The 16,723-nt window shown below is 39.2% G+C and overlaps 1 protein-coding gene across 1 annotated transcript in view; it reads left to right on the top strand.

Moving 5' to 3' along the window:
• Positions 1 to 16,723, top strand: part of ATP2B1 (ATPase plasma membrane Ca2+ transporting 1) — a 104,342-nt gene that overhangs the window by 74,355 nt on the left and 13,264 nt on the right. The window contains 7 exon segments of the mRNA XM_039342299.1: positions 4,931 to 5,074; positions 6,124 to 6,162; positions 7,095 to 7,250; positions 9,118 to 9,332; positions 11,072 to 11,314; positions 12,905 to 13,146; positions 16,271 to 16,508. Of these exon segments, the coding sequence (XP_039198233.1) occupies positions 4,931 to 5,074; positions 6,124 to 6,162; positions 7,095 to 7,250; positions 9,118 to 9,332; positions 11,072 to 11,314; positions 12,905 to 13,146; positions 16,271 to 16,508 (1,277 nt within the window).

Here is a 16,723-nt window from a genome sequence, read left to right as displayed (position 1 = left end):
AGAGGCAGATCTTGACGTCCAACGCCTGCATCAACTCCTGCCAGAAATGGGCTGTGAACTGGGCCCCTCTATCGGACATGACCCTATCAGGAAGACCATGCAGCCGGAACACCTGCTGGATGAACACGCGAGCGGTGGTGCGGGCAGATGGTAAGCCACGGTATGGAATGAAATGCGCCATCATGGTCAACATGTCAACCACCACGAATACCGTCGTGAATCCAGAAGATGGGGGAAATCCATCAAAAAATCCATGGACACCACCCCCAGGGTCTTTTGGGTGTTGGCAAGGGCTGCAGTAGTCCAGGTGGGGCCCCTGTTGCTGACTTGGCTTGCCTACAGGAAATACATGATGAGACGTAGGTCTGAACGTCGTGTCGGATTCGGGGCCACCAGAAGGTACGGGAGACCAAATTCAGGGTCTTGAACAGGCCAAAATGCCCCGCTGCGGGATTATCATGACACTGGCTGAGGATGAGTCCTCTGAGCGGGCCTCCAGGCACATAGAGCTGATCACGATAGTGGAGTCCATCCATGACTGTCCATGGTGAATTGGTCCTCACCTCCTCCTTTCGCTGAGCCACCCACCCATCCTGCTGCTGGGCCTCCCGAATCCGAGCCCGTACATCTCTTGGCTCCTTCACCGTAGCAAAAGACTTAATAGGGAGCACTGTCCTGGGCAGAAGCTTGTCTTCTGTTTGGGAATATTCGGGCTTCCTGGACAGAGCATCCACTCTTTGATTGTGACCGCTCGGTATGTACATCACCCGGAAATTGAACCTTGCAAAGAAGAGAGACCATCGGATCTGGCGTTGGTTCAATTTCCGAGTGGTCTGCAGGCTTTCTAAATTCTTGTGGTCTGTCCGGACCTCGATTTGATGCCGCGCCCCTTCCAGATGATGCCTCCAGGTCTCGAACGCCACTTTAATGGCCAATAGCTCCTTCTCCCAGATGGTATAGTTGCGCTCTGCCAGATTCAGTTTCCGTGAATACGCGCAAGGGAAGAGGGCACCGCCGGGTGTCATCGCCTGGAGTAACAACGCCCCAATGGCAATGTCAGAGGCATCCGTCTCCACGACAAATGGCCATTGCGGGCCAGGATGCTTCAGGATGAGCTCCTTCATGAAGGCTTCCTTCAAAGCCTGGAAAGCCCATTGTTCTGGAACGTCCCACTGAAACCGAGTCTTTTTCTGCAGGAGCTGAATAAGGGGAGCTGTCATGGTAGCAAATCCGGGGATGAAAGTCCGATAATAGTTGGCGAACCCAAGAAGTCGCTAGACATCCTTCACACGACATGGTGGTTGCCGACTCTGCAAAGGCTCTACTTTACTCGGGTCCATGGTGATGCCCTCAGGAGAAATGCAGTGACCCAGGAACTCGACAGCCGTCTGGTAGAACTGGCATTTCTCTAATTTAGCATATAGCCGATGTTCTCGAAGCTGCTGCAAGACCTGACGGAGATGCCGATGGTGCTCCTCTCGTGATGGGGAATAGATCAGGGTGTCGTCCAGGTAAATCACCACAAACTGATCTAACAAGTCCCGGAAAATATCATTCATAAAGTGTTGGAACACAGCAGGGGCGTTGGTCAGGCCAAAGGGCATCACCGTGTACTCGAAGTGCCCATACCGAGTACCAAATGCCGTCTTCCACTCATCACCCAACCGAACTCTGACCAGGTTGTAAGCTCCGCGCAAGTCCAGTTTTGTGAAGATTTTGGCCTCCCGGAGCCGGTCCAAGAGTTCAGGGATGAGGGGCAGCAGGTATCGGTTGCGCACTGTGATGGCATTTAATGTCCGATAATCACAGCAAAGCCGCAATTCACCGGACTTCTTCTTAACGAGTACGGGTGCAGATACTGGTGAGGACGAGGGCCGAATAAATCTCCAAGCCAAATTCTTGTCCAAAAAGTCCCTCAATGCAGCCAACTCAGGGTCCCACATGGAATACAAACGCCCCACTGGGAGAGGCGCATTAGGAACTAAGTCAGTGGGGCAGTCATAAGGCCTGTATGGGGGCAATCGATCCGCCTCAGTCTTGCTGAATACATCAGCATACTCTGCCAATTCAGAGGGTAAGGAGACCCCTGTGGGCCCCTCTACCTGACCGGCACAGGTGTGGCGGGTGTGGTCCACGCACTGCAGGCTTGGAAAGATGACCAAGTTCTGAGACCAATAGATCTGTAGGTCATGCCGGAGCCATGCCATTCCCAAGACCACTGGAAAATGCAGGTCTGAGGTGATATAAAACTGAATGGCCTCCTCATGATTACTGATGGCCATACATAGCAGTTGCGTGGCGGCCTTAATTGGCCCAGACAGAAGCACTTGACCATCAATGGTCTCCACCAACATCGGTGGATCCACCGGGCATTGGGGAATTGCCCATTTAGCCACAAATGCTGCATCCATAAAGTTTGTAATGGCCCCAGAGTCAATCAATGCATGGACAGGAATCCCCTTGGGCAACATAGGAAGAAGCATGCATGCCTCCAAAATCAAATGTTTTGGGGGTCCGTGGGTAGCATTAGAAGGACGTGATTCGGAGTTGCAGGATGCCCGACCCAAAAAGCCTTTTAAGTCGGGTGTGGCCCGTTTCTTGACAGGGAAACCGAGGGCAGTCTTGAGACTGGCTCCATCACAGATGCCCCTCGTTGCTTCTTGGGGCAGAAAGCAGCCAAATGTCCAGGGTCCCCACAGTAAAAACACACGCCCCCTGAACGTCGCCTGTTCATCCCTGCCAACAATAGACGAGGTCTGGCAGCACCTAACTCCATTGGCTCCTCCCTCTGGACCGGGGTCGCACTCACAACGGGGGCCATTCGGGTCTCTGGGGTAGCATGGCGACTCCTTCGCTGCTGAAGCCGGGCGTCGATCCACAGGCAGAGATGAATGAGCCCATTAAGGTCTGGGGGAAGCTCAACCCAGGCCAACTCCTCCAACATCTCCGACAAGCCATCCTGGAAAGTGTCCATGAGCGCAGCCTCATTCCAGGCTGAATCCTGGCTAAGCAGCCGAAATTCGCTGATATAGCCCTGCAGGGGGTGTTGGTCTTGCCTCAGGGCTTTCAAACGCCAGGTAGTTGTCTGAATCTTGATGGGGTCCTCATACATCAACTGCATGTGATCATAAAACCCCCACAAAGTTGTCCAGCAATGGGCTATGTTGGGCTAACAAGGGTGTGCCCCAACGAGCTGCAGAACCAGAAAGCAGGCTTATCATAAACCCCACTTTATGCCTGTCAGTGGGGAAATCATCTGCTTTCAACTGATGTACAGGTGGCATTGTCCCATGAACACAGGAAACATGTCCGCGTTGCCATCAAAATTGTCCGGCCTCGCCATTTGGCATTTTCTTCTGGGTGGTGGTGGAGCAACAGTAACCTGGGCAGATAACTGAGCAACTTGAGCAGATAACAAAGCCAGCTGCTAGGCGAGCTGGGTGTTCTCAGCACGTAGCTGCTCCATGATAGTAGGGGGTAAGGCTGAAGGCAAACTGTTCTATCCCAGCCTATTGCTGTCCTTGTTAAAGGCACAAGGACCAAACCCCTGCTGATGCAACAGGCTGGAGACTTTACAACAAAACAACCCCCTTTTTAATATGGGTAACAAACCTGTCAAATAGTCCAAAACACAAACAGCAAAACTCAAGTTCAAAGGAATGAAATAGTCCACAAGAAACACGATGCAAACAGAAGAGAAGTCACAAGCAAGACGAACAGACCAGGATTCCAAGAAGCACTTTGCAAACGGTTGCCTTCAGCAACCAGCACCACCCATACCTCTTCCCTTTATTCAGCAGTCCCAAGGCGTTGCCTCTCATCGCCTTCTCCTTTTACTCTGGAGGCATCGTATTGATTGCTGCTGATTTTCTCTTGCTAAATGACGACATGTGCGAGCATCAATTAGCAAGTCCATCAGGTCCGACTCATTCTCCTCACACAGCTGAGCTTCATTAGGAACACGACTGAAGGGCCCAGGCTCTGCATCAAACCATGAGTCCTGTAATTCATCCGAGCCTCCCTCTGCCCCTGATGGCCTTCAAATACCTCCTCCACCTCCTCCTCAGATTCCTCAGACTCAGCTGTTCCGAGCACAGGCTGGCACGGAATCACAAAAGAGGTGTCGCAGCAGCAGCAGGGCCAGTAGGCAGAACGAACGTGGCCCGTTGCAGCCGTGGACAAACAGATAGTGGAATTGAGATGGCCGGGCTGGCAGTAGTAGCGCTCCCACTTCCATCGGCCCCCGCGCTCGCCACCACTTGTACAAGGAAAAAAATAAGACATCCCCCCAAATAAGCCCTAGCGCCTCTTTTGGAGGCCCCCCCCAAAAATAAGACCAGGTCTTATTTTTGAGGAAAGACGTTATTATTCATTTTTTCCGCACTTTATATTACATGCTTAATATGAAGGACAATAATGTGATATGTTTAAGCAATCAATTATTATGCTGAAATTATAATATTAAAAGTTCAAAGCACCAGAAGACAATTTGATCCTCTTTTGTATCTTCATCTTTAATAAAATAAGTATTTCTTTTTAGAGCAGCTTTTGTTGATTGTATCTTTGTATATTATTATCATAGATTTAAGTTTTATTAGCAATTGAGAGTTGTGATTTTTCTCTCAATCAACCTACCTCACAGGTTTATTAGAAGATATAATGAAAGATAATTATAGGTGAGCTACTTTGAACTCTTTAGATCAGGGGTGTCAGACTCACAATGTCACGTGACATGTCGCAACGTATTGCGACTTTTTTTCCATTGCTGACAATGGGGTGGGCGTGGTTTTAGCATGACGCATCCGGCCCGTGGGCCGGCCGTTTGATACCCCTGCTTTAGATGTACCAAATAAATAAGCATTAATATTTTCATAAAGCTACAAAAGTCACATTGATTACCCTTAATTCACATATGCTTTTTTCATTCTAGGTACACATGTTATGGAAGGTTCTGGAAGAATGGTAGTTACTGCTGTAGGGGTAAACTCACAAACTGGAATTATCTTTACTTTACTTGGTGCTGGAGGGGAAGATGAAGAAGAAAAAAAGGAAAAAGAGAAAAAGGACAAGAAAAGTATGCACTTTTAAAATCCTGTAAAATTATTTTAGAAATAATTGCACATAGATAGTTGTTCGTTTATTCTTTATGTAAATTTTGAGAAATGTAATTTTAGAATTCACTGATACTCTTCAGCCATTCAAAATAAATTTAAAAATGAAATCAGAATCTCTTCAATATTTGAATTATTTCAAGCTAATGTTCCAAATCAGCTTCAGCTTTCAATTTGTGAGCCTGTAGAATCACGTTTCACTCAAGTATTCTTAGCAATATCACTAGAGTAAGATGTGTTGAATGAGACATGTCAAATAATGATAAACACGACAGAATAATTATAAAAAATGTCTAAAAAAATAAATTCTGAACCATACTTTATAATGTTGTATTCGTATTTAATGTGATCATACTAGGGATTTATTATACAGTAATAGTGGAGAGTGATCAAAGTTATAGTACAACCCTTTGGGATAACATGAGATTATGAGAAGGCTCCAAGAAAAGGACAAGGACAAAATTGAAACAAGGATAAAATGAAAATTGCATACTAATACAGTTTTACTAAGGTTAACTGTATTAATCAACTGGAGTAGCAGGAAAATTACTTTATTACAATTAAACAATCGAATAATAAGGCATTTCCTATTTTACAAACCAAAATGAATAGAATACAATACCTTGTAACTGGGGTTTGAGCAATATATTTTAGCAATATGTTTGAAATCTTGTAAGCTTAAGGATGACTTTAGTTGTCCTCCACTGAGTTTTCTTATCACTTCTTCAAAAATTCTGCTTCTGAACATTTTAATAGGTTTACTACATTAGTTTAAACCTATAGTTAAACAGAATGACACATTTATATTGCCTTATAAACATACTTAATTGTTTATTATACCCGTAGACCATTATATAGTCCAATAAATGTTCACATTAGATTGTTGCCAGTTATTCTGAAAGAAAATGGTTTAGCAAATTAATAGGAATAGATATCTCAATAGATATCTTACAAAAAAGAAATTATATAAAGTGTACCAATTTCTGAAAATGATTACTATTTTTGGTTTTAGGTAAAAAACAAGATGGTGCTATTGAAAATCGTAACAAAGGTAACAATATGACTTATATTAAAAAAATCAAATATATGTTAGAATAGCATCTTTATTTGAAATAATCAGAAATGTGTCTTAAGTTTTCAATTTCTACAGAATTCTTCATTGGTTTTTTTTTTAAAAAAAGTAAAGTAGGATTTAAAATGAATTCTGAAGAATTCAAAAGCTTGCACATTTTTTTAGGGCGTTCCTGTTTGTCCTAATGAAAGTATTACTATATTACATTTTTTCCTTCACAGTTTAAAAATAACTTATATACAAAATATTTATTGCATCTTAATTTTAAATATCAAAGATGTGATTTATGATAGTCTGTATTAAAATTACAATGTGGGCGAACAGAACTAAAAGAACAGTATTTTAAGTTTGATAAAGAATAACTTATTGGTAAACATGCTGTTTAATAATGATGGACAGAACATTTTATTGTTTAGTGTTGTGCAGATAAAAACTTTGTGAAACATATAGTTGCACTTCAGTGCAAAACGGATTGTATGGAAGTATTTGTAATTTTAGGCAGAGATTTTTGGAGTTGGAATCATTCTGTGTTAAAGTAGCTCTCCTTAAAACTGTACAAAATTAATCTCATATCTTTTATATTTACTGTAGATTTTCTGGAGCTTATTTAATTGTGTTTTTACATTCCCACTTAATCCAATCTTTAATAGGTAAATTGCCTGGCCATTCTGGCCAATTGTGTTTAAAATTCTTCCTAAAAGATAGGTGCCCTGAAATAACTTATACACTTCATCAATGCTGCGTCCAAACCATAAGATTCTGCTGTATCCAGACCCAACAACAGAAGTAGATTATTCACTCCGTAATGAGATTTGGCTGTATTCTCAGGTTGTATTGGGTTGTTTTGAAATGTATAATCTGCTCCCAAGTCATAATAAATTGTTCATTCAATTGTGCTTTTATGAATTTAGCAAAAGCTCAGGATGGTGCAGCTATGGAAATGCAACCTTTGAAGAGTGAAGATGGTATAGATGGAGATGACAAAAAAAGAAATAATATGCCTAAGAAAGAGAAATCAGTTCTACAGGGGAAACTCACAAAGCTAGCAGTTCAGATTGGCAAAGCAGGTATGACTCTTCAATTGTTACATTTCTAGAGAGAATAAAACCATGGGTTGGCATTGTGATACAGAGAATACAACAGACTAGTTGTAGATTACTGGGGCTTGTCAAATGCTAATGCTATTTAGTGCTTGCTGACTGACATTTCAGTTTGTGCTGGCGTTGGTGTAGTTGGACATCAGCTGAGATTTGTTTGTTTAGGCTTGATTTATAACATTTAAATTTTGCTTCTTTCCACAAGTTGAACCCCGGAAGTCCAACTTCTTTGCCATTTCTTTGCTTTGATCACACTATTTGAGTGTTGTCTTAATGATTCTGATTACTATGTATTGAGTTTGCCATCACCATCAATACTCCACATAAGTTACCATAATAACCATTGTACTAATTTTTAATAAGAATTGTTTTAGGGCATCATAGAACATTTAGAAACCACGTTGAATCAATCAAAATATTTTTAAAGCATATCCTTTTCTTTCTTTCGGTAGCCAAATCAATGCTCACGGGAAGCATGTTGTTCCAAAGCAGTTGCTGTTCAAATGCATTTTACCTTTATTTATTCTAGAGATGGTCTGATTAGTAGCCATTGACAATGTTTACATTCCATGATTTTCTAAACAGTAAAGCCATAAATAGGACTGCCTATCAATACTTTTTATGGCAGTAAATCCATAATGTTAACTATGTGCTGCGTACTTACTATCTTATTGTCCTTCTCTTAATAAAACCATCTTAAATGTTGTAACCCATGGGAATTGTCTAATTTTTTCATCATGTTACTTGCCATTTCTGCTTTTAGTTTCAGCTTTAAATATACACAATTAGATTTGAATAAATGTAATATAATGAATAGTTTTATTTTCAGTGTTTTTTCTAATGATCAACACAAAATTTGCCTTTTTCTTAACTGCCACATAATATTTTGACATTCCCATTGAGATAAGCCTAAAACTCAAAAACAATATCTGGATCACTCATTACCAGTTCAGGCCTCATTATATATGTGATTCAGATCTTTTTGCACTATAGATTTTGGTACTCGGAAACCATATGTGCCATTGTTCATAAAATTCTAGACTTCAAAGAGATTGTTTTAACATCTTCACAATTTTACATTACTAAGGCACAAGTTGAAGATAGGTAAGAGCTGGCTTGGCAATAGTGTGTGTGAAAAAGGTGTGGGTATCCTTAGTGATCACAAGTTAAAAACGAACCAGCAATGTGATATAGCTATTGAAAAAAAAAAAATGTTATCTTGAGGTTCAGTTAACGGGAACATAAAATCCTAATCACAGGCAATTATTGATTCACTTTACTTTGTCAGATACCACTTGAAATATTTTATCTAGTTCTGGCACTATAATTTAAAAATGGCAATGACAAACTGAGGGGAATTCAGAGAAGGCTACCAGTGGTGAAACCTGTGCAGAATTATTAAAGGAACTGGCTACATTTAGATTGCAGAAGAGATGATTGAAAAGGACATATGGCAGTAGATTTTAAATATCTGAATGGTTGTCACATAGAACAGGAAATAGACTTACTCTCTATAATTCATAAAGCCAGAACCATATTTGTTGGGTTAAAACTACAAAGAATTGGTGCAGGTTATATGTCAGGAGAAATTGACTGTACAAGTTTATTAGCCAGTAGAACAGGCAACCACATGAAAAGAAGGTGAGTTCTTTACTGAATCTTTAAACAGAACCTAAATGGTAATCTGTCAGAGATACTTTACTGAATTTCACCCTAAGGGGTTACTAGATTGCCATTAAGGTACCTTCCAATTCTATAAACTGGAAGTCTGTGAATGCTATTTAGGACTGTTATTTATATGACAAATAATTAACTAGATCTCTTTTGTTCATGAAAGGGTTGCTGATGTCTGCTGTCACAGTCATCATTCTTGTATTATATTTTGTAATTGATACCTTCTGGATCCAGAAGCGTCCTTGGCTTGCAGAATGTACACCAATATATATTCAGTATTTTGTGAAATTCTTCATCATTGGTGTTACTGTTTTGGTTGTGGCTGTTCCAGAGGGTCTTCCACTTGCAGTAACTATTTCTCTGGCTTACTCTGTAAAGGTATGAGCAAAAAATGTGATTTGGTATGTAGTGTTTTAATATGTAATAGTTAAGTATAGCAATTTTTTCCCAAAGAACTACACGTCAGTGGTATTTGTTTGAAGTGGTTATTTAATAGCCTTATTTCATTTATTTTCAAATATTATATGACATTTCAATGAAAGTCTACAAATAACTTACAACTTGGGCAGTGCAACAAACAAAACAAAATTAGTAGTCAATCATTACCAAAAGCATCAGAATTTAATATCTGAAAAAACCACCACAAACTTTCTCATAAAAATTTGTTAAATAATATTCATATTGGAAAGAGTAATAAAATTCATTCCCTAAAAACTCTGCAGAAAAGCAGCATTTGAACTGCCTTCCTGAATAGTAACAAGAAAGATGTTTCCACCTTAATAAGGTGTAGGTGGAGGGAACAACAAGAGAATTTCATTGGGTAAAGACTATCTCAGAGAAATGTTATTTCTAAGTACCCACTCTACTCAACTCCTGAATGGGCCGGATTTGCAGTATGCCTAACAGTATATGTTGGGTAGATTCTACATAGTGTAACTGGTATCAAAATATCCAAGACCCCAGCTGTTTAGAGCTTTATACATAACAGCAAGCTTCTTGAATTGGTAGACAATGCAGCGACTCCAATAAAGATAGCAGGCAAGCCAGGCAACTATGGTTTATATTAACTATAGTGGTGTCTAAGGCAGTCGCATATAGACTGGATTCCAGTAGTCTGAGTGAGAAGAGCATAAATAACAATTGGTACTACTGTCTGCTGCAAAAATCAGCTGACACATCAGCCAAAATTTAGCAAATACTTTCCTGGCCACAGCCTCCATCTGCTGCTGAACAAGAGCACAAGTATAAGAGAACTCCCAGATGGTGAACCAGCTCTTTCTGAGAGAACAGAACTAAAGATGGAACAGTACAGTATGCTACACTTCAAAGAAAAATGTGCAGAAATGACTTTGAGAGTTCCCCCATCATATGGCTTTTTGCCTTGCTTAACCTCTGGTTTGTGTAAATCCATTTCAAAGTCTTAAGTGCCTATCTAGTAATAGAACGTGATGAGGACTTCAGAGATAAAATGCCTAGGTGGAATTTGATTAAATTTTTTCTTTTTAAGAATGAGCAACAAGACAAAGGAATGATAAGAACAGTTGCAGAAAGTGTTATCAAAGCCAAAGGATACAGCCAAATATCAGAACACGGTGCATTACAAGAAAAGATGGGAGCCCCATGATGGGCATGAAGGAGAGCAACAAGCAGAAGCAGTGTGTATCATTCATCTGATCTAATGGCTGGCTCTCTTACAGTCTAGAATTAAATATAAATTTTACCTATTTATTTTTTAGAAAATATATGTATAGCCGTTCATCTTAGACCACAACTCTGGGTAGCTCGTCACAATAATAAAATTACAGTCTATATTTTTCTTTTAAAAAAAAAAAACCTGATGTCCCATCCATCTCCTAGGATGATGCCCCCATAACCATCCCTAGGTTCCCATCACTCTTATCTCAATGGCTTCTGGAAAGCTAAAAGACTGGCAGCCTGCCAGATTCTTTCCAAATGTTACAAATATGCAGTCTACTCCTTTATTTTGTCTTGTATCTGCTGGAAAATCTCCACATTTGTGTTCATATAAGAAATTCATCTTGGGAAAGATAGTAACAAATACTTTCTAAGAATGCTTTAATGCTGTTCAGACATGATTTTGTCCTTTTTTGAAACAGAAAATGATGAAAGATAACAATTTGGTCAGACATCTGGATGCTTGTGAAACAATGGGAAATGCAACAGCCATTTGCTCAGATAAAACAGGAACCCTGACAATGAACAGAATGACAGTGGTCCAGGCATATATCTCTGAAAAGCATTATAAAAAAATTCCTGAAGTGCAAGCTATTCCTGATAAAACCTTATCATATCTTGTAACAGGAATCTCTGTTAATTCTGCTTATACTTCCAAAATCTTGGTAGGTATATATTGAAAAGACACATGCTTTAACACTGAACATAATTCAATCCAAGCCAAGCAATTAATATTTTGTTAATTAAGTATATTTTAATCAAATCAAATCAATGTTTGTGTAAAGCTACTTAAATTTAACTTATTAAAGATAAATATAGTAAAATTCTTTTTAAGTATTTGTCATATTACAATATTATTTGTAGATTAACAAAACATTATTAAACTTCAAGTCCTTTCTTATAATTAATGTTAGTGGTTGAATTCTCTTGATTTTAATGGTGCTGTTAAAAATTATCATTTAAATGTAAAATGCATTTGCTCTTCAAAGGTTAACCCATTTTAAATTTATAAAGCATAACCATACTTTATTCTGGGTAATATAGCATTAATGGTCATGAAAACTGATCCTTGGCTTTATTTATTTATTATCCTGCCCTCATTGTTTTTGTAAATCAGTGTGCTGGTTTCTAGCCTGGTGCTTTAACCATTAGACCATCTATTAAAAGAGGCAAACAAATGAATATAACATATTCTTAGTATAGTGTTTTTTTTTCCCCCAAAACTGGGTTCTGCATATCCCAAGAGGTCTGTGGCTACTTAGATAAGTTCTGTGGAGCTAAAACGAGAAAACATGGGACTAAGGGTGAATCCCTTCAGAAAATTTATTTTCCCCATAATCTTCTGCAAGGGACTAAGGGGAAAACAAATTTGAACATACACAGCCATCTGATCGCACCTCAGTGCTGTTCTCAGAAATGTTTGGGGACAATTTTTCAGTTGATTTTAAGATGTTCTAGAATGTAGAAAAACATTGAAAATCTCTGTTATAGAGATACATTACAAGATACGTATTATAAGACCATATATAGAGAAGCGCCTTAAATAATTCACCAAACCAAATATAATCCATATTTGGCAGCTGGCAAATTCTCTGCAGTAGCCCCCATCCAGGTTTTGCAATCCCCAGTAGGCAGCAAAAACAATTTTATTGAGAAGCTATGAGCATGGTTAGTAAATTGAATCTTACTTACAATGTGTCAATTTATGTAAGCTTCCACAACTACAAACCAACATTTTGTGGTAATATATGATTATGTTTTAGATTGTAGTAGCTTATAACAATTATGTAGTTTGATCTAATTAAAAAGACTTCTCATTGGGAAAACAGGGATATAAAAATAGGAAATGATATGTGTATGGAGGGGAAGGGTGTGTGGCTTATTGAGAAGTTATCTCTATCAATTGCTTATCCAAGATTAAAATATACCTTTAATATTGCACATGGACAAAAATGTCAGATGTTTTTTCGTAATTAATTTATCTGACTCTCCAAATGTGAATAAATCTTGAAGACAAATGGCAATTATCCCACTGAGCTTTTAATATTCTACAAAATGTGCTTCATTTTAGTTTCCGTAGTGTGTTTCTTGAGAAATGTGCTTTCGTTGAAGCTAAATGTAAGACATTTAATTTGAGCACAGAATTCATAATTCATAAACTGTTTCCAAAAGGTTAAATTCTAAATTATTGTAGCAAATTAAATTCTAAATGATTGAAGCAAATTCCTAGTCAAAAAGACTGCTTTGTCTTTCAGCCTCCTGAAAAAGAAGGTGGCCTTCCTCGCCATGTTGGTAATAAAACTGAATGTGCCTTGCTGGGATTCCTTCTGGATTTAAAACGAGATTACCAGGAAGTTAGAAATGAAATACCAGAAGAAGCACTCTATAAAGTCTACACCTTCAACTCTGTTAGGAAATCTATGAGTACTGTGTTAAAGAACTCTGATGGCAGTTTCCGGATCTTCAGCAAGGGTGCTTCAGAGATAGTACTTAAAAAGCAAGTTAGCTTTTGTATTTGGGAACTCTTTGTATTGTTGAAATGATATTCCCTGGCATTTAAATCACTCTATTATACATATTTGATTAAATATGTGAAAGGGTATACTCTGCCAGTTAAACACTGTATTTGTAACTTCTCAGTAGCCTTTAAACCTGGAATAATATATTCTATTTAGAATATTTGCTTTGCTGATAAAGTTGAACAAGTGGCCTTCAAAGTGAATATTAGGCTGTTTTTAATCTGTATTAGCAATTGAATGCTTTTGATTTTTAGATTAATTTATAAATTATTTCTTTAACACAGTTCCTTAATTTTAGAAATAGTTAAGTCTTCCTTGGCCATTCCTGCAAGAGGGGATATTCCCAGGACCTTTTAAGGAGGCTCTGGTTTGTCCTCTCCTTAAGAAACCACCACTCGACCCCATCTGCCTGGACAAATTTTTGTCCAGTTTCCCATCTTCCCTTTTTAGAGAAAGTAGTGGAAAAGGTGGATGTTTGACAGCTCCAAAGAATCCTGGGTGAAACAGATTTCCTGGACCCCTTTAAATCTGGATTCAGGCCTGGCTATGGGACAGAGACAGCCTTGGTCGCACTTAAGGACGATCTCTGGTGAGACCGTAAAGAAGGTAGTGCAACCATTCTCACTCTTCTTGGCCTCTCAGCAGCCTTCAATACCATCAGCCATGGTATCCTTTTGGGACAGTTTTGCAAGTTAGGGCTTGTCGGCATTTTTAAATTATTTCAGTTCTTTTTCTGAGGTCCTTCCCAATTGGTATTGATAGGGAATGAAAAATCCAACCAACCACTTACTTGCGGCTTCCCGCAAGGCTTGGTACTCTCTACTCTCCTATTTAACATCTACATGAAGCCACTGGGAGAGATCATCCCTCACCATGAGTTGAGATATTATCGATATGCTGATCATACTCAACTCTACATTTCTATATGTGGTGACCCAAGTGATGCTGTCTCTGTCCTCTTGTGATGCCTGGAGACTGTGGGGTCCTGGGTAGGGAACAATAGACTTCTGTACACTGGCAAAACTGAGTGGAGTTCAGTGCATGGAACCTCAGGATCCTGGGCTTTGTCATCTCTGGTTCTGGATGGGGTTACATTTCTCTGTTCAGACCCAGTTCACAAGAGTGGATTTGAGTGCATGGATCCTGGGCTTTGTCAGGATCCTGGGCTTTGTCATCTCTGGTTCTGGATGGGGTTACATTTCTCAGTTCAGACCCAGTTCACAATTTGGGGGTTCTCCTGGACTCATGTCTCCTGCTGTAAGAGTAAGTAGCAGGTGTGACTAGGAGAGCTTTTACACACTCCGGTTTTTGCACAAGCTGTGATCTTTCCTAGATCTTGACTTTCTTTTACTCAAGCCCTGGTCATCTCTCATCTGGACTACTGCAATGCACTTGACATGGAGCTACCCTTGAAATCCATTTGGAAGCTTCAATTGAGCAAAATGCGGCAGTGAGAGCAGTTTTTGAAGTCCCTAGTATGGCTCACATTACACCACTGCTCTGGAAACTACATTGGCTACCAGTCTGCTTCCAAGTGCAGTTCAAGGTGTTGGTTATGGCTTTTAAAGCTCTTAATAGCATAGGTCCAGGCTACCTGATGAACCATATTGTCCCTGTAAGTCTTTCCCATCCTACATGGGCTGGTAGAGAGGGCCTACTGCAGATCCCATCGGTCAAAGAACTCTGACTGTTGGGATCCAGAGGAAGAGGCTTTCTTTGCCACAGCAACCACCCTTTGGAACATCCTGCCCTCCAGGGTAAAATCTGCCCCCAGTCTCCTATCCTTCTATAAGAGCCTAAAGACCTGGCTCTGCAAGTCGACCTGGGGACCCATTGGGGGAGTTTATCTCTGGAGGCGGCTGCTAGATTAACAGCAGATTCAGCCTCACCACCCACCTCCCCAAACTCTGTTGCCCACTCATCCATCTTTTTTTACTAACCATACTGGTGTATTTTCTTTGTTTTCTTTTTCTTTGATTATTTTATTATTCTATTTTACTTTTGCTTTGTTTGAATTTCCTTTTTATTTCTTCATTTTTGTATGGTTGTGAGCTGCCCAGAGTAGTCCCAGAGTGAAATAAGCGGCAAATAAATTTAATGATAATAAAAACATTTCCATTTTTTCCATTTTTATTTGAATTAACATAGCCAAGCTGAATATATTCTTCTTTATTATTTTTAAGTGCAAAACTGGATTGATGATTGTACAGTTGGGTATGAATGCATTAGATAAAAAGAAAAGTTAGAATGCACTTTGTGCAGTTATAGTCCCATAATCTCTTAATTTCTGCTAGTATTATGAATTTTATTATTTACTGCTGAAAATAATGGTAAATTTGCTAGGAAGCTTTTGCCAGTTCAGTTCTTGTGCAATTTCCTTATTGTGCCTTATTTATAGAATCTTGTAGTTAGCTCTAGCTGTGAATGTACTTCACAGGGAGAAAAATGCATTTTGAAGGCTTATTATTATTCTGTTAATAAACAAATTGACAGATAGTGAAATAAGTATAGCACCTCTTGTTTGAAAAGGTTGTTTTATACTTACCATTTTTTTATGCTCTCTCGTCAATTTTTATGCTATCTAGTCGATTTGACTCTTGGTAACTGCCTGGATCTTATCTTGGCAAGACTGCCTCTTTCTTATGGCTAAGGGAGAGTAATTGGCTCATAGTCACCCAATTCGCTTTGTGTTTCAGATGGGTCTAGAACTCACGATCTCCCAGTTTCTAGCTTGATGCCTTAACTACGCCAAACTGGCTCTTATGTCTTATTGTTTTTAAACTTTAGACTATGCATCAGAATATTTCTACTTAGGGATCTTCTGAGCTCATCCCAAACCATGTTACGTACATTATGAATTCATAGCAATTTAGAACAAATTACACATTATCCTTTTCATAATTTTTCCTAACATTCTCCCAATTTTTCTTCATCATTAAACCCTGGTACACCTTTTTTACACATTGTTCAGTTGAGTTAAACAAAATTTCCATGAATTAAAAATATTTGAAAAACCTATTAAGCATTGAGAGTGAATTCTTTTAGTTGGAAGAGATTTCATTGACATTCAGAACCTTGAAATGGATTGTATTTTATTTGTAGGTGTTTCAAGATACTAAGTGCTAATGGTGAACCAAAAGTATTCAGACCAAGAGACCGTGATGATATTGTAAAAACTGTTATAGAACCTATGGCATCAGAGGGACTCAGAACTATATGTCTAGCATTCCGAGACTTCCCAGCTGGAGAACCTGAACCAGAATGGGATAATGAAAATGATATTGTCACTGGTCTTACATGTATTGCTGTTGTAGGCATTGAAGATCCTGTGAGACCTGAGGTAGGGCAAAATATTGTTTATCATGGTTTAAGCATTTAATAATGATTGATTTAAACTTGTCTTCCAAGCCTTTCTGGAAATGAGTAATATCTATTCTAAGTACTGTTTTTAGTGGAAAGTAGATTAACTCCCACATATCCTTTGTTCTTTATTTAAGGTTAGTGATTGAATAACATTCATTATAATATGCATATATATTTAATTTAAAATTGCTT

The sequence above is a fragment of the Crotalus tigris genome, unplaced genomic scaffold (assembly GCF_016545835.1).
Source record: "Crotalus tigris isolate CLP2741 ecotype Arizona unplaced genomic scaffold, ASM1654583v1 scf7180000017785.2122318, whole genome shotgun sequence".
In the NCBI taxonomy this organism is placed as follows: Eukaryota; Metazoa; Chordata; class Lepidosauria; order Squamata; family Viperidae; genus Crotalus; species Crotalus tigris.
This window is presented reverse-complemented; position numbering and strand designations above follow the sequence as displayed.